General features: G+C 60.4%; 2 protein-coding genes and 1 long non-coding RNA gene across 19 annotated transcripts; 1 reads left to right on the top strand and 2 right to left on the bottom strand.

Annotated features, from left to right (window-relative positions):
- LOC113615940 (uncharacterized) lies at positions 1–868 on the bottom strand. The gene is made up of 2 exons (XR_003431162.1): positions 743–868; positions 1–93 (listed from the first exon to the last, which is right to left on the bottom strand). It is a non-coding gene; the product is annotated as an uncharacterized LOC113615940 (long non-coding RNA).
- On the top strand, positions 55–5,355 carry SLC25A39 (solute carrier family 25 member 39). 10 transcript variants are annotated; one of them, XM_027099024.1, is made up of 13 exons: positions 1,031–1,149; positions 1,438–1,540; positions 2,021–2,120; positions 2,254–2,313; positions 2,411–2,470; positions 2,721–2,854; positions 3,171–3,238; positions 3,382–3,506; positions 3,685–3,858; positions 4,184–4,293; positions 4,508–4,589; positions 4,668–4,748; positions 4,836–5,355. In XM_027099024.1, the coding sequence occupies exons 3-13, from the start codon at positions 2,036–2,038 to the stop codon at positions 4,949–4,951; spliced, it is 1,095 nt and encodes a 364-aa protein (XP_026954825.1). In that variant the 5' UTR covers positions 1,031–1,149; positions 1,438–1,540; positions 2,021–2,035; the 3' UTR covers positions 4,952–5,355. The 10 variants fall into 10 exon arrangements, with proteins under 10 accessions (XP_026954826.1, XP_026954833.1, XP_026954829.1 ...); XM_027099025.1 differs by lacking the exons at positions 1,031–1,149; positions 1,438–1,540 and adding an exon at positions 55–167; XM_027099028.1 differs by lacking the exon at positions 1,438–1,540 and having other exon boundaries at positions 1,018–1,149; positions 2,426–2,470; positions 2,745–2,854.
- Positions 5,356–5,994: 639 nt separating this feature from the next.
- RUNDC3A (RUN domain containing 3A) lies at positions 5,995–15,425 on the bottom strand. Of its 8 annotated transcripts, none has more exons than XM_027099014.1 (11): positions 15,054–15,415; positions 11,286–11,401; positions 10,747–10,883; positions 10,475–10,560; positions 9,558–9,647; positions 9,364–9,444; positions 9,057–9,222; positions 8,786–8,943; positions 7,846–7,983; positions 7,625–7,749; positions 5,995–6,590 (listed from the first exon to the last, which is right to left on the bottom strand). In XM_027099014.1, exons 1-11 carry the CDS (start codon positions 15,158–15,160, stop codon positions 6,448–6,450), a joined length of 1,347 nt encoding a protein of 448 aa, XP_026954815.1. In that variant the 5' UTR covers positions 15,161–15,415; the 3' UTR covers positions 5,995–6,447. The 8 variants fall into 8 exon arrangements, with proteins under 8 accessions (XP_026954815.1, XP_026954814.1, XP_026954816.1 ...); XM_027099013.1 differs by having other exon boundaries at positions 10,747–10,895; positions 15,054–15,414; XM_027099015.1 differs by having other exon boundaries at positions 10,747–10,880; positions 15,054–15,414.
- Between the last annotated feature and the right edge of the window lie 1,194 nt (positions 15,426–16,619).

Below are 16,619 nucleotides of genomic sequence, written 5' to 3'. Positions count from 1 at the left end.
TCTTAGAACACTCTTCGCCGCACGAAAGTTTTAAAAGCGAGGCAGCTGATGGGGTCTCGGGTGCGGGGCTGGTCCGGGACAGAAATGCGGCTCCTGAGAAGCGGGATCAGAGACGTCCAGGATTAACGCCCACCTGTCACTCGGGGAGGCAATGTGGTGCGGGGGAGGTACTTGTCCAGTTCTTAACTTTAAGCCTCCGTTTCGTCTTCTGTAAAACGGGGTTAATAATGATCTACTAGAAGTTCTGAGACGTAGAAGAAATAGGTTTCGTGAGAGAAACCAACACAGAAATGTCGGTCTCCTTCTCCCCTACTCAATCCTATTCCTGTGCGAAGGAGGAATCCGAGACCCAGAGCGGTGTTGTAACTTGCCCAGGGTCACAGGGAGGTGGGACGAAGCCCAAGTTAAACCCGGTTGAACCCACGTCTCCTGGCTCCCGGGCCAGCCTTTCCTCTCTGTCCAGCCTGCCTGGCCCGGGTTACTTACTCGTCAACTTCACTACCCACACCCGCCGGGTACCCCTCAGTTTTGTCAAGTGGTTTTGCAGTTGCAGTCTCGATGGATTGTTAAATAGGGACGACCCTGTTTGATACGGTCGCCGTAAAGTTGTAAAACATCGGCAACGAGCCCGATGGGTTAATGTTTGCCAGCACTATTTCATCGCCCCCCATGGCCTTGGAAGAACTGATTCAAACCTCCGCCACCAAACAAATGAGGGAAATGGGGAGAGTGCTTTACCCACGTTCGTCTAGAAAGTTTGCGGGAGCAGCGCTCGGCCGGGATGCTGGTGGGGTGGTGTTGGCGACAATACGCTGTCAAGTACGGTGCTGCCGCCAGGTCAAGCGCGGCGTGGAGACTCGCGACCTTGGCGCGCGGGCCCGGCGGGGCACCCGCGGCGCGGGGCCGCGTTAGCGCGGGACCCAGAGGAGGCCGCGAGTGGGCGGGCCGGCCTCACTCCGGGCAGTCGGCTGGTCGGCCCGTGGGGGGGCGGGGCCTCGCGGCGCCGTCCAGGGGCGGGACGGGCTCGTCCAGTTTCCGAGTCGGCCTGGGTGCCTAGCGAGCGGGAGTGGAGCCGGTCCCGGCCGCGGAGCCGCTATGGGCCCGCCCGGCCCCGGGCGCCGCGCCGCGCAAGCACCGGCCTAGAGCCAGGTGGGCGGGGCTGGACCTGGGCTGAGGGTCCGGCGGGGGGCGGAGGCGGGAGTCGGGTCTCTGGGGGTCCCGGGAGCCTGAGCCGGGCCTGGATGGGGGCCGGGAGTCGCGGGCCGACCTAGTCGGCCCCACCGGGCGCCCTTTGCGCGCGGGGCCAGGACAGAGAGTGTCGCCGAGGAGCGAAGAGCGATCTTGTCTCCCCATGCCTGCTTCCCGCACTTTCGACCGGCTCCCCTGAGAAAGAGATTTTGAGGGAGAGAAAGCAGAGAGATTATCCTTCCCATCCAGGCTTGGGGCTTGGCCCTCCGGCCTCGGGAGGACGGGCGCGGGGGAGGGCCGGGAACCCCCGCCTGCAGTCCCAGAGAGTGGACGGACCCTTCGCCGCCCTCAGGTTTGTTACCTTTCCCTCCCTGCCGGGCTCTATGTCTCCACGTCCGGTGACTCGAGGCTCGCATGCGCCCGCCTTGGGGCTGGGTGCTGGAGTGGGGGGCGTAGGGGGGCGGCTCAGGCGTTTTGATCTTTGGGTCCCCCAGGCCAACCCGGGCACCTGCACTGAAGAGGTGCGCAGTAAGCCCCTGTGGTGAGGGTGGGGAATGGCGGTGGGTCATTACCGTCCATTAACTGATGGATGACTCTCCCAGATTCCTTCCTAACTACTCCCACGGTGACCTTGGGCAGGTCACCTCATCTCTGAGCCTGTTTCCCCTTTGGCAAGGTGGAGTTGACAATAATTGCTATAAAAAGTGGTTATGCGAAACTCATAGTGAGTGGGGTGAGGGTCCAGCTAGTGTCCCCAAGAGCCTCTGCCTCTTTTCTCTCCCTCCCCCTGACTCCGGTTTTGTGCTCCAATTGACTGACGTTTGTTTTTCAGAACTGAAGCTACAAGATGGCTGACCAGGACCCTGGGGGCATTAGTCCCCTCCAACAAATGGTGGCATCCGGCGCTGGGGCCGTGGTCACCTCTCTCTTCAGTAAGACCTGGGATGGTGGGGTGGGGGCAGCTTGGGACTGGGGCAGACCAGAGATTAGAAATGACTTGGCTCTGGAAGAGGGGTTCGGGGCAGGGTCCTGAAAGGAGCTTTCAGACCTGCCCTCCTCCCCCAGTGACCCCCCTGGACGTGGTGAAGGTACGCTTGCAGTCTCAGCGCCCCTCGGTGGCCAGTGGTGAGTGTCTGACCCTGAAGCCAATAGGGAGTGGTGTCAGGGGTCCCCAGAGATGAGGTCCCTGGGGCAGGTGGGGAACATTTGTGACTTGAGGTAGTGCCTTGTGTTTTAGAGCTGATGTCTTCCTCCAGACTCTGGAGCCTCTCCTACGCCAAATGTGAGTGCCCCACGCCACGGGTGACCTGTAAGTGTCCTGGGGAGGGATGTCCCAGTCTCCCCAGGGCACACGGGGGCCTCACAGCCACGGACTAGTACGCGTTTCTAGATCATATTAGCTAGCTCTCTGTCCTACACAAGAACGTCCACCCAGGGACCCCAGGCTCTGCTGGCTCTCCAGGGATGGGAGCTCACCACCTCCCTGTGAGGTTCCAGGGCTCTGTCATGCTAATGCGCCTCCCCTTCCCCAGTGCCCTCCTCTCTCCAATCCACAGGGAAATGCCTCCTGTACTGCAATGGTGTCCTAGAGCCTCTGTACCTGTGCCCAAATGGTGCCCGCTGTGCCATCTGGTTTCAGGACCCCAGTCGCTTCACTGGCACCGTGGTGAGGAGCAGCTGTACCCTTAGCTGGGTCTGTTGGCATTCCTGAGGGATTCAGATTGGTCAGGCAGCAGACCCAGGAAAGAACGGGTAGCACAAAGCACATAGGGGTGGCCAGTTCAGTTTGGGAAGGGTTTTCCTGAGGAGGTGGGGCCATCACAAGATTTTGAAGGGTGAATAGGAGTCTGTTTGGAGCCAAATAGGGAATTCCATGTGTAGAGGCCTGAGGGGCTACTGGGTAGGAGCGAGGGCATCAGGCTAGGGCCCAGCCTGGGCCAGCCTCATCCTCCCTCCTCCTGGGCTGGTGTCTGCTTGGCCAGGATGCCTTTGTGAAGATTGTGAGACATGAGGGCACGAGGACCCTGTGGAGCGGCCTCCCAGCCACCCTGTGAGTACCCCAGTTCTGTGTATTGCTTTCCCCTGATACCCCACTGACCCCTTACTCCCCTGTTGGCTGGCTGGGTGGGGCAGGGGAAGCTTGGGAGGTTTGGGAACTTTGGGGAGTCTTGGCTAACCTGTTCACACCCCTAGGGTGATGACTGTGCCGGCCACTGCCGTCTACTTCACTGCCTACGACCAACTCAAGGCCTTCCTGTGTGGTCAAGCCCTGACCTCTGATCTCTACGCACCCATGGTGGCTGGCGCACTGGCCCGCTGTGAGCACAGCCCTGGGCTTTCCACCTTCCTTTGACCCCACCTGTGCCGGAGCCCAGTCTGGACTCCCAGCTCTAACCTCTGCCAGCCCGGGGGTGGGGGGGACGTTCAAGGCCCCCAGACTCTGGGCAGGCTGCCCCTGGGACCTGTAAACTGACCCCTCCTCACTGGTCCCCGCAGTGGGCACTGTGACTGTGATCAGTCCCCTGGAGCTGGTGCGGACAAAGCTGCAGGCTCAGCATCTGTCATACCGGGAGCTGGGCACCTGCGTCCGAGCAGCTGTGGCTCAAGGCGGCTGGCGCTCACTGTGGCTGGGCTGGGGTCCCACTGCCCTTCGGGATGTGCCCTTCTCAGGTAGGCACCAGGAGTGCAGGGATTGGGGTAAGGGAGCCTAGGAGGTCTACAGCCAAGTCCCAGCTTTGCTACTACTGACCTTGAAGTCACGTAAACTCTCGGAGCTGGGAACGCCTCATCTGTGAAGTGGTCCCAGCGGGCGGGATGTTCAGCAAGGTTTTCACAAGATACTTCTTGCAGGGCCTGTTACGGGAACTGGCACGTGGCAGGCAGGCTTCGTAGCTGGGAGGGAGTGGTCGTGATATAAGTCTGTGAAAGGTGGGAGGATCGTGGCCTGTCCCACTGCCCTTCCCATCTCTAACGAGTGAACCCCTGTGCCCCCAAGCTCTGTACTGGTTCAACTATGAGTTGGTGAAGAGCTGGCTGCGTGGGCTCAGGCCGAAGGACCAGACCTCCGTGGGCATCAGCTTTGTGGCTGGCGGCATCTCAGGGACGGTGAGTTGACCAGGCTGGGAGCGTGGCCAGTAGAGGTGTCCTTGGGGTGACCTGAGGGCCGTTGCAGATGCTCCGGAAAAGAGTCCTTGCTTGCCTGTCAAGGAGTGCGCTCCCCCTGCCCTCCTGAAGCTCTAGCTGGGGCTGGCAGACCCTAGCCGCGTGCAGGGGATAGGGGTCCTGGGAACGGAGACCAGCCCTCTCCCCACCCCACCAGGTGGCGGCCATCCTGACTCTACCCTTCGATGTGGTGAAGACTCAGCGCCAGGTCGCGCTAGGAGCGGTGGAGGCTGTGAGAGGTGAGGGGCCCCGGCTGGTGCGGGGCAGGGCAGGCAGGGCCCCAGCGGGGTCTTACAGGGCCTCGTCTTGGTTCGCAGTGACGCCCCCGCACGCGGACTCCACTTGGCTACTGCTGCGGAGAATCCGGGCCGAGTCGGGCACCAGGGGCCTCTTTGCAGGTGAGCGGCTGTGTGTGTCCACTCCCTGGTGGAGGTGGGGCTCCTGGGGACCCGACCTCTGACCCCAGCCTCCCCCTCCCACCGCAGGCTTCCTCCCGAGGATCATCAAGGCCGCCCCGTCCTGTGCCATCATGATCAGCACTTATGAGTTCGGTAAAAGCTTCTTCCAGAGGCTCAACCAGGAACAGTTTCTGGGCCCTTGAAAGGAACGAGGGGACAAGGACCCGACCTCTTCCGTGGTGGGAGTGGGGCGGGAGGAGACTGAGCCAAGTGCCTTTTCCTCAGCACTGCGGGGAGGGGCCTCCTTTCTCTTTCCTCCCCACTCTGAGCCCCAGGGGTAGGCAGCTGCCCCTCTGGGCCCACGCCGACCCCTCCTCTCTCAGACCACTTTCTTCCTGCTGCTCCCCATTCCCCAGCCCCAGGAATCATCACGCCCTCCCCTCAAGTTCAAGACCAAATTTGCTAACTTCTCCCCCCCTTCTTTTCCCTGTGGGTTTGCTGTAGCTGGGCCTGCCCCCAGGAGCCGCGAAACCTCGCGCCCGGCATAGTTTGCACCCACCCTTGTTAACTCCTTGAGTCTAAAGATGATAAACTTCTTTCCACTGCCTCTGATTGTGGGGGTCTCTGGGGCGGGTGGGAAGCAGGATTTGGTGAGTGATTTGCACAGAAGAGGGCTGGAAGGGATCTTGATGTTGCCTTTGGCTGCCCAGGTGGCACCCACATAGAGGACCCCTCCCACAGTGTAGTGAGAGCAGGTGGGGATAAGGACCCTGAGTTGAGGGGGTGGTGAGACCTCTCTCCAAGGGTACACTTAAGCGACAACCCAGGAGGGAGGGTGGCTTCACTGCCAGGCTTTGGCCTAATGGAAGGGTCTGGATCTCTAGGCCGAAGCTGTATTGCTCAGGATGATGGAAGGGAAACGGGGCCCTGCCAGGCCTTGCCTTCTCCATCCTGCCACCCAGGATGTCCAGCATCTTCTTTGCCTGGGGTAAATGAGTTACCAAAGAGTATCAGGCTGAAGGGTCCTTACATGTTTTTGTCCTTCCCTGGGCTGACCGAATATTTAGGACACTTGATACAGAAGCCACCCACTTCTTGAATTATTCTGACCAGTCTGCTCCCAGGGGGCACACCTGATTTTATCTGGTCTAGCATCACCTTGGTTACGGGCCCAGCACTAGCGCCGCCACATCCTGCCAACCTCAGAACAGGGCCCCTGTCTCAGTCCCCCCACAGACAAGGCTGCTCGCAGTCCTCTGGTTTTTATTTGCCTGCTACCCTCATAGCTGCCCCCCGCCCCCCCCCAGCCTGGGGGCTGAGGAAGGAGTGACTCGGGGGCATACACAGGGATAGACAGGAGAGGCAAGGGAGGCGGCAGTGCCAGGCTGGGCCACCAGCTCCTGAGGAGGGCGGGGAGATGAGCGAAGGAGAGTCCGGTAGGGAGCTAGCCAGGCAGCAGGGTCGCCAGAAGAATAAGCTTCCTGAGGGCTCCCTGTGGCCCCGGTGCCCCTGCCTCTTGGCCCAAGCTGCCTCCCTTGGCAGCTCCCGCCTCCACGGGCAAGAAGCTGAACCGGGCTAGAAGCAAAGGGTGTCTCCCGAGAGACGCCTGGCTGAGTGGGCAGCATTCCCTGGAGGGTGGCCTGGATTGGGGGGCTGTGAGGAAAGGCGGCAGGGGGACCGGCACCGCCCACGCCGCTCCTCAGCTGGGGCTCAGTGCCGGGCTGCCCTCGGGACTGTCGCTCACCAGGCACTCGTTGGATTTGAAGCTCGCCAGGGACTTGCAGCTGGGGATGGAAGCCAGGGAGCCGCAGAGGCCCAGCATGGAGGGCGTGGGGTCCTTCCCTGGGGAGAGAGGGCGGGTGAGGCGGGGCCAACTGGTCTGTGTGTGCGAGTTGCGTGTGTGAGTTAGGTGTGCACAGGTGCAGGCGGTGAAGGGACAGCCCTCAGGTCACCCATCTGGAGACCTTCCTCATTTCCGGAGCGCTTGCCTTTTTCAGTTAAGCCCTGGTAAGCACCTGCCCGTTTCCATGTACAGAGCTTGGGACACTGTATTGTAATCGTCAGTTTATGTCTCTGTCTCCCCCCGAGGGTTCATCCTCTCTCTTTGTCCATTTATTAAACACACGGTGAGCGCTTGTTCCGTTCCAAGCATGGGGGATACAGAGAACGGACGAGACAGTCCCTGCCCTCACGGAGCTCACAGTCTGGTGGGGAGACAGACACACGGACAATCACAAACACAGTGTGGCGGGGTTTCACGTCCATAGCCTGCCTTGTGTCAAGATCTAGGGTCATCCAGTACAGTGTGGTTTTTAGAAAGAAAAGACAGGTAGTCCAGGCACCGGGAAAACTAGGGTGGGAAACCAAGGTGAAGCCAGAGGGGGGAGGGCAACACAAAATGCATGCGTTGAAGTCCTGGACATTCTCTTGAAGGGAGCCACTAATTTGGCTCTGAGCTTCCTGGCAGCCAAAGAAAAGGGGGAAACAACGATCAGGTGACTGGTTCACAGAGCGCATGAGTTAAGAGCAAATTAGTTAGGCGAAGAACTCCCTGAGCATTTGCGGGGCTCTTGAGGACGTCATGATGCCAAAAGCCATGGAGCCCTCACCATGTGCCAACACTGGTGATCATTTTAAACAACATCCCCGTTTTACAGATGAGAAGGACTCAGCAAGGTGGAATCAGTGACCAAGCTCGCACAGCCAGAGGAGGCGCAGCTGGGATTTGCCTGACGCCCCAAACCAAGCTCTCAGTTGCTGTGCTAGGTTCTTTGGGAAGAGTTGAATGAATGAGGGAAGTGGCCAGGGCCTGACTACAAGCCCCAAGGCCTGGCCTCAGCCCTTCCGGGATGGGTGCTGGATTGGGGGGGGCTCACCAATGGGGCCCCAGGGCTCCTCGTCCCGCTTGCCCTCTCCCAGGCGCTGGGAGTCCGAGCTCAGACTGGCTTCAGCCGACAGCGGCTCCGTGCTCATGAAACTGTGTCTGTAGCAAAGCAGAGAGCTGGTGTGCGGGCAGAGGCCCACGGCCCCAGTGCCCCTCTTCCCTGGTAGAGGAGGGAGCGGCACCAAGGCCGAGCCAAGCCTGCCTGGGGCTTACCTCCGGTAGAGCTTAGGGTTGTTGGCGCCCTCGGCCCCATTGAGTGTTCCCAGTGACGGCCATTGGTTGACCAGGCGTGTGGTGACGTCCTTGGAACCCTGGGCCAGGGGAGCATGGTCACCGGGGATCAGACCTGTCCTGGGATGGGGAGGGGGGGTCAGGCCTGGCTGGAAGAGGGAGCAGAAGTGGGGAAGAGGGGCTCAGCAGGAGGGGAGGGGAGGGGAGGGGTTAGGGTTGAAACCTGGGTAGCAGAAATGGGTAGGAATGCTGAGGGTCAGTGGGGCAGATCCTGGGAGCCAGTGGAGGGTACTGGGGGGCCACGGCGGTGACAGGAATTAGTGCACTCGTGCTGGGGGTTAGGGGGATAATGAGATGTTGCAGGGTCAGCCAGGGTGGTGGACGGGTGGGTGCAGAATAGTGTGGGAATCATGAAGGGTCAGGGGTGCCACAGTCATGCTGGGAGGTCACAGGGTGATGGAAACGTTCAAGGGGAACGGTTAGAGGGATGGGTAGGGGTGAGGTCAGGGGTCACGGTGGGTGACGATGGTCAGTGGACCTACGCTGCAGAGCAGAGGAGTGGTGAACAGAGGGAACAATGCAGTCATGTTGAAGGTCGTTGAGTTACGTTAATTAGAGGTCCTTAACTGTAATCTTGGGGTCCCAGGAGTACTGTTCAATGGCCATTCTAGCTTATGTCGGGTAGTTGAGGGTGAAGTGGGGAGCCGGTTGGTGGGGGGCCTTATGTCGAGCATGATGTTAGGTCGCGGTGGCGGGGAGGGGGCTGGATCTCCGGGTGGCAGTGGCGGACTCGGGGGTTTGATGCTGGTGCTTGGTATAAGGGAAGGTGGCGTTAGACTCAATGGGGGCGATGGCGGGGATTCCCTGGGGTGATGTGGTCGGGGTGGCCGAGGACCGGGGTCAGGGCCGCGGCGGCACTCACAGCTGCTCCTGCAGCTCCAGGATCACTCCTTCCAGCTCCCGCTTCTCCCGCTGGTTCTGTGCCGCCGCCTCCTCCAGCTGCAGCTGCAGCCGCCGGTTCTCCGCCTCCAGGTCCTTCAGCTGCGACTCGCGCAGACGCACCAGCTCCTCCAGGTAGCCCTGCGGGGGCGCCGGCTCAGCCCCGGCGACGAGAGGAGGGGGTCCCAGCGGCCGCCCGCCTTCTGCCGGGCTCTAAGCGGCCCCCCGCCCCGCCCCCGCCGCGCACCGCGCACCTTCTGCGCGTAGACAATGCGAAACTTCTGTTCCATCTTGTGCCACTTGCTGTACCAGCTGTCCTCGTCGGTGACGAGAGGAAGGTACGGGTGCTCGGGCGAGTTGTCCTCGCTCGTGCTGCTCTCGGCGCTGTGCCGCTCCTCCTCGTCGGTCAGGTAGTCGTAGCTTGGAAGGAGGGCGCAGTGGGCACCCCCTTGGGCAGGGGGACCAGGATGCCGCCCAGCCCGCCCGTCTCCCGCAATCCCCGCCCCTCAGGGCCGTCGTCTGTCCGCACCCAGCAACCCCCGCCGCAATCGGGCTGCTCACCTCTGGGTGAACTTTAGGTAGGGCGTGTAATCGATGACTACGGGGGTCTTCCCGTCCAGCACTTCGCCCTTTAGGCAGAAGCTGGGGGCAGAGCAGCCACAGGGTTGGGGGCGGGTATGAGGGGATGGGAGTGCGGACCTTCGCAGAGAAACCACCTCAACCCCCCACCATGGCCACGGCCACCCAGGCCCCACCTGAAGTCTATGGCGCTCAGTCCGATCAGCATCCCGGTGAGGACCGTGGCTTCCTCCCGCAGCATGATGGCTCCCGAGTCATAGAAACGTCTGCGGGGAGGGGTGAGGGACTGCCAGTGTAGCATCCTCCCAGGGAACCCCACCCCTCAGAGCGTCTCTTGTTGGCTTATTACCAGCCTTTCCTAGAGGAAGGAGGTATCTTCTTCCTGCTCACCCCTCAGCTGTGGATCTTTTCACTCCCTCAGACTGGGGCCCACTGGGGGTAGCACCTGTGTTTCCCACCTATTAGAACGTGTGTGCCCTGAGACTAGACCTCCGTCCTCAGAACTCCCCCTTCCCCACCAAGCACTGGGTCACCCAGATCCTTAAAAAGCAGGAAACAAGTCCTAAAACAGTGCTCGGCGTACAGTAGATGCTCAAAAATATGTTGACGTGAACTCGGAAACGTGAGGACAGGCTAGAGAGACAATGCAGTCAAAAGCCCGCAGTGCAGGGATTGAAGCGCTGACCGCTGGGGCTCTGGAGGCCGTGCGTAGCAAGTACAGACTGCTGCTGCTGTTTGGGGAGCAGGTAGGGCTCTGTGTTGTAGGCCAGGGAAGGCCAACAAGTAAAACGATACACAGTTGAGGCTTGTCCAGAGCTGTGTCTGAGAGCAGAGCTGTGCATGAGATCAGTGCTGGGGGTCATGGGAGATAATGAATTTGACTTGGAAGAGGTGGTGGTGGTGCTAAAGGTGTGTTCTGGGACTGCAGGCCCAGCTGACTGGTGGACAGTCTGGGAGATGGAAACTAGCAGTGCATACTGGGAATTGTAGTCCAGGTACTGAAGGTTACAGCAGGAACTTAAGGATCAAGTGTGTTTAGGCAATGAATGTACACACTGGGACTTGTGGTCCACACTGACTGAGGAGGTCTGACCTGGTGGTCCGGGTGTCCCGTAGGGCTGTGGTGATGTATTCCGACATGCGCTTCTCCATCAGTGCCACCCGGATCCACGCCCGGCCCTGGAAAGCACGCTCACCTTTACTTGCTGCCCCGAAGGGACTCAAGTGTGCACCACTGGGTCTGGATCTCCTGTGGCCCTTCCCCCCAGTGCCCGTGGGCAGGGGCCAGGACCAAGGAACAGGCAGCCCTCCCGTATCCAGAGCAGGGAGCAGCTGCCCTGGCCCTGCTCGCTGCAGGCCACCTACCTTGGCTCGGGCAGTGCTGATGTTCTCCATGTTCTCGATGCTGCTTACGCAGTTGTTGGGCACTTTGCTGCAGGCCAGGCGGATGTAGTCCCAGAAGCCCCGCTGCCCGTCTGAGCTGAACCAGCTCACCGGACCTGCTGGGGCACAGGCTGAGCCAGGGCAGGGAGGGGGCTCAGCAAGACCAGGGAACTCGGAGAGGGTCCATGTAATGGGGCACACACATGCATAAGTAGAAGCAGCCATGCACGCGCGGAGTGCCTGTTCCAAACGCACGTGCACACACATGCATGTATGTACAGGGCACATAGCTGCACACCCCTGGCTGGGGCTTGTGGACACCCACTGTCTTGTGGCCAGAAGATCCCCTCCCCTCTTCCCAGCTCTGTGCATGAGCTTCTGCGCATGGTCCAGGATTGGGGCCAGGGTGAATGATGGAGTTCAGAAAGCCACAGAGTAGATTAGAGGGGGATGGGTAGCTGGAAGCCGAAGGCTGGGAGTTGGGAGGGCTGGGCAGTGGGGGGACAGGAACCTGGGCCCACCTTTGAAGCGGTGGCTGAGGATCTGCTCTAAGATGGCTGCAAAATTCACGAACTCCTCCGATGAGTCATCGATGGGCTCTGCCGTGTACTTCTCCAGCAGCGTTTTCACAGAGAACCTGGGTGAGGGGGAGGGAGAAGGGGCAGCAGGGTGTCAGGTGAGAAGACAAGGTGATGGGGGTAGAAGGAAGGCAGAGAAGAGGCCACCAAGAGCACGGACGTGGTGGGGAAGCAGAGGGAAAGAGGGCGGGAGACAGGGGAGACTATAGTGACCCATAGAGGGGCTGTGACATGGGAGAGTAGGGTGGCAGGTGGGAGACTGATTGACAAAGTGGGTGACAGGAGAGGTGAGAGGCAGAGAAAGGAAGCTTCAGGAACAAGGTATGAGAGGGGATGAAACAATCAGTAGAAAGATGAGGCACCTAGAACCAGCGGGTTAGCCCAGAGCCCCTTCCTCCTTGCCCACCCTTTGGAGTTGCATTCTCTCTGTCAGAGAAGGGGAGGGGTCGGATAGGAGTTAGGAGCTGCTTTGTGCCCTGTCCTCGAGCTGCCTTCTGCTATTGCTGGAACAGTCTCAAGTCCCTTCTGGGGTGGAGTGCGGGTCACCTGTACCAGGGCATGTGAGTTAGCACCAAGCACATGGAGCGTAGGCATGCATGGGTGGCCAGGTGGGCTTCCAGCACACGGATGCCCCCCTTCCCCCTTCTCCTTCCTAGCTTGGCCACCCACACACCAGCTGCCCAGAACCAGGCGGTGCAGAACTGGGCCGGGGGAGGTGCAGGGTGTGGGTCTGACACACTCAGTGGGTGGGAGGGGGCATTGGCAGCAGATCTCTGGAAGGGGGCTTGGGGGCCCGGACACCTGGCTTCTCAGAGAGGAAGGAAGCCAAGGGAAGCCAATGGGGCTGAGAGGCTGGAGCACAGCAGCCTCCGTCCCTCCCTCCAATCCTGCCCGGAGCCTCAGCTCCCTCTGCAGTCCCTATGCCTGCAATCTCCACCGGCCATCACTGCAGTGGGCTGGGACAGGGAGGAAGACGTGGCTCCCAACATCCCATCATGGGCCCCTATGGGTGGCATAGCAGGGGTGAGGTATCCAGGAACATGGGGGCTGCTTGGAACTGTCCTTTTTACCCTAAGCTCATCAAGCCCTGTGATGTGCCCAGCACTATACTCTGCGTGTGTTATCCCATCCATCCTTACAACAGCCCTGGGTCCTCAGCTGTCACTGTCAGCTCCATTTGACAGATAAGGTAACTGAGGGTCCAAGAGATTGACTGATCTGTTCAAAGTCCCACAGCTTGTGAGAAGTCAACAGGTATGTCTGACTCCAAAGGCCTTGCTCTTTCTGCCATATCTGTGGCCTCCTGGTGGATGTCAGGATCACCGAGGCCCCGACCAACCCCTGCCTCCTCTGCCCTCTGTGCTCCAGCCCTCAAGCCTTGGCCCCTGAGGCTCTCAGGGCAATAGCACAACCAAGCCCATGGACCTTCCTCCCTTCCCTATGGGCTTAGAGTTAGTTGGTCTGGCCTGAAATCAGAGCCAGGTCAGTGCTGGAGTTGCACTAGGGAGAGGCAGCCTGGATGGACCCAAATCTTGTGTCCGTGTGATACCTGGTGACCTTGGACAGTCATTTAATCTCTCCAAGGCCCATTTTCCCCAGGTGCAAACAAGAACAATGGTACCTGTCTCATCAAATTCTGGTTCAGATCCCAGGAAGGACTGAGAGAAGGTGAGCACAGGCCATGGGGTAGGGGTGGTGAGGAGCTGGGCCATTAATGGGAGAGCCAGAAGGAGCCTGTGTTTAGGGCATTCATCTGGGCTTCATTATGCAGCCCCGCCCCCGTGATCTCTTCTGGTCATTTGGGTCAGACCTCAGTGGGGGCCTGCGGCTGGTTTCAGCATGGCAGCCATCTGCCATCTGTCCTCAGGGGTGCTGCAGCTGGTCATTGCCCCCCCAGGAGCCCCATGGTGTGTCCCCTGCTCAGAGGTGCAAGGCTGCTGCAGGTTACCATGGAGACAGGGCAGCCAGGGCCCAGGGGAGCCCTCGGCCTGCTAAAGGGAACTGTTCTGGGAGCTGGAGGCGAACCACGTGACAATGAAGAGGCGGCAGGGGCCCGAGGGGTTCCTGAGCCTTTGTCATGCTCCCAATCTTCCCCCAAACTCTATCCCTCACATCCCAGCTCTAAGCGCACTTCCAATCCACCAGAACCTCTGCTTCTGCAGCCTAGGCCAAGGGGAGTTCCCCCCTTTCCCACACACTCGACAGGCCCAGCTGTCCTGGCAGGCAAGAGAAGGAAGAGGAACCTAGGAGATCAAGCGAGGGGAGAGGGACTGGAAGGATGGCATCGGGACGGGGCGATTTTCGTGTGCCAAGCACAGGGCTCGGCACACTCCTTGGTGTGGCTATTACATCTACAATGGGGATGATGAGGCACCCAGGGCCCAGCGTGGTTAGGAGACTTCCTCAAGGTTGTACAGCTCAGAACTGATAAAGTAAGAGCTTGAATCTAGGACCATCTGTGTTTTACACCACACGCCGGCAGGGTGTGGGGGGTGAGCGTGGAGGCAGGGGACCGCGTTTGGGCTGGGCCATTGTGGCACTCATTCCTTCTATAACATTCCAGGCATTTTTACAGAGGTCAGATGTGCACAGCACCGTCCTAGGCACTAGGGATATAATGGTGTGAGACAGACGCAGTATGGTTGGGTGTGTGCCCAGGAACCTGGAAGGAACTGTAGGATACGGAAGCCAGGGCATCAGGTGGGCACCGATTCCTGGGGGAAGGGGCAGGACCAAGGCCAGTGTGCAGGCACGTGGGACTGGCAAGGGAAGACAGCTGAGCCCTGCACTGGGGGCACCCTGCCCTCAGAGGCGGCGTGGGGGAGAGGGGAGGTGGAGAAGGAAGCTGGCAGGGGCATCCTAAGCCTAAGCGGGGAGATGAGTGCAGGTGGGGGCTGAGAGACTGGCCATTCCTGGCTTCACGGCAGGGCAGCGGGGGTGAATCACTGCAGGGCTGGGAAGTGGGAAGCTTCACTTCCTAGCCCCAGGAAAGTGGGCAGGTCTTCCCAACACTGCGACAGCCCCACCCTCAGGAACCAATGGCTCTGCCCTCCCAATCTCCTCCCCTTGAACCCAGGAGACCCAGACTTCTGCGGTCAGGCCCTCAGTCCTTCCCAAGGCAGTGGCAGTGCCGTGCCTTCACTGGACACATTCAGGGACTTTGCCTACATGCCCAGTTGACCCGGCCATAGGCTGCAACTGCCCAGAGATGGAGGAGGGCACCATCCCTGATCCAGGATTTGAGCACTGGAAAATCTCCCAGAAAAGCCCCACCCCAGAGAGGCCAGGCTGACGGGAGTGGGAATGAGGGTACGCTTGGAGGGCGTTCATCCCCCTATCCCATCAGTTCTCCTCTGCCCACCCAGCTCCCGCCCCCAGCAAGGGAGCCAGCCATCCCCACCCCTCCCCCTCACACACAATGTCACTTCCTGGTTCTCACAGGAAGCTGCAGTGCCAATTAAACACCCCTCACCCCCAGGCCCCAGGCTGGGCATAGGCCTGGCTTGACCTAGAAGGGTAGGGACCAGACCTCCAAACCCCCTCCAGGCCTGGGCCTGAGGATAGCGGACGCGCCCCTCCTAACCCTGTGCTCCCTCCCTTTTCTCCGCGGCTGCTGTGCACCCTCCCGCGGGCACGCTCAGTCCAGGTCTCCGCAGCCCGCCCCGCCGCCTCTTCCTGACCACCCCACCCCCGCCCGCCAGCGGTGCCCACCTGCACACGGTGATCAAGTTCCTACGCTCCACAGACACGTTGCGGGAAGACGCTTTCTTGGAGGACAACCCCAGAGCCATGGTGGTCTGGACAAAGCTCGCTTCCATCCAGATGTGTAGCCACTGCTGCCGCCTCTAGCTGCCCCCGCCACCCGCCCGCAGCCCCGGCCCCCCCGCCGGATCACGGCTGGGCCCTCTGCCCGCCGGGGCTCCTCGACCCCTCCGGGGCCATCCTCCAGCCGCTGCGCCTCTGGCCGGGCCCCCTGGCTCCCTCCCCCGGCGGCGATTCCGGAGCAAAACAAGGCAGGGGAGGGAGCTCTCCGAGGTGCTGAGCCGGGGCCCGTCACCCCCCTTCCCTAGCCGCCCGCCCCCCTTGGCAGGTGACGTCAGGGTCCTCGGGCCCCGCCCCCGGAAGGCCGGGGACCAATCCGCAGAGGACGCAGGATTTTGGGGGGAGGGGAAAGGGCCGGGGCCGCAGGGAGGGCGGAGAGGGTCCCAGGGAGAGGCAGCGATTGGAAGGAAGAAAGGGGGCTTCTGGCTTGTTCTCCACCCCCATGCTCAGAGCCCGGGACCCACGCCTAGCTCCTCTGAGCTCCGACGCCTCTACTCCCTTGTTTCTGACTTGTGATCAGTGGTGTCTATCTCAGATTTCTCATTTCTCCTCACCTCCTGTACCCTCATCCCGGCCCCGCCCCCCCCAGCCATTCAGTCTCGGCATTCCCAGCGAGGCCAGGCCAGGTCTGCGTCCAAGGAGCGCAGGTGGCCCTACGCTGCCGAGCCGGGAGACCAAGGAGCAGTCAGAGACTGCACATCTGTCTGTCTGCGCCCTGGCTTGACTTGTCTGCACCAGCCGGCGGAGTCCACAGATACTAGAGTGGGGGAGGGGAAACCAGAATAAGCCGTAGGAGCCCAGCGCCTGGGACCACTCGGGATGATGAGTGAAGAGTAGACTGGCAGCTAAGGGCCTGGGCTCTGTGGAGGTTTCCAGCAGTAGAGCTGATGCCCACAGTGGTGCCAAGGTAACTGCTTCTTCTCAGAGTCCTACCTCCTCACACCACCCCAGAGGCAGCTGACATGAGGGCTTAACCCCTTGGCTGCCAGAATTGCTGCAGGGTACCATCAACCCTCTCTGCAAGGCCAGAAAAGCTGGTTGCATCTTTTTTTTTCCATTTTTTTTTTAAGTATAGTCGATTTACAGTGCTGGTCGCATCTCTTAGGGAAAGGTGGGGAAATGGAGGCATAGTCCGGCTTCCCTGCCACCCTTTGCTCCCTCACAGCACTGCTCCCACCTGCTCCATCCCTCTGTTTAGCCTGTTCTCTTTCAACCACTGAAATCCCCAGCTCCCACAGAAAGCTTTTCTGTGTCAATTACAAGGGGTCCACCCATATTCTCCATCTGGCCTCAAGAATGTCCATTCACCAACTCTGCCCACTCACTGGGTTTACTCTGCTCACTAGTGGCAGATCAATGTCACCACATTGATTCAGATGTGCACCCACATCTGAATATGACCAGCAGGCAGGGACCCTCCATTAGCACAAACAGAGAAGCAGGAGATAAAAGACC

Source organism: Aethalodelphis obliquidens, unplaced genomic scaffold, assembly GCF_003676395.1.
Source record: "Aethalodelphis obliquidens isolate GAN/ISIS:26980383/991018 unplaced genomic scaffold, ASM367639v1 scaffold126, whole genome shotgun sequence".
Classification (NCBI taxonomy): domain Eukaryota; kingdom Metazoa; phylum Chordata; class Mammalia; order Artiodactyla; family Delphinidae; genus Aethalodelphis; species Aethalodelphis obliquidens.
This window is presented reverse-complemented; position numbering and strand designations above follow the sequence as displayed.

Bases quoted from the DNA above. Each gene is read 5' to 3' on its own strand.
- SLC25A39 (XM_027099025.1), top strand. From the start codon at position 2,036: ATGGCTGACCAGGACCCTGGGGGCATTAGTCCCCTCCAACAAATGGTG. The intron at 3,507-3,684 runs GTGAGCACAGCC...TGGTCCCCGCAG, and splicing joins GGCTGGCGCACTGGCCCGCT to TGGGCACTGTGACTGTGATC. The intron at 3,859-4,183 runs GTAGGCACCAGG...TGTGCCCCCAAG, and splicing joins TCGGGATGTGCCCTTCTCAG to CTCTGTACTGGTTCAACTAT.
- RUNDC3A (XM_027099013.1), bottom strand. From the start codon at position 15,160: ATGGAAGCGAGCTTTGTCCAGACCACCATGGCTCTGGGGTTGTCCTCC. The intron at 9,223-9,363 runs GTGAGCAGCCCG...CCTCCTTCCAAG, and splicing joins TACCTAAAGTTCACCCAGAG to CTACGACTACCTGACCGACG. The intron at 7,984-8,785 runs GTGAGTGCCGCC...TCCCCATCCCAG, and splicing joins CTGGAGCTGCAGGAGCAGCT to GACAGGTCTGATCCCCGGTG.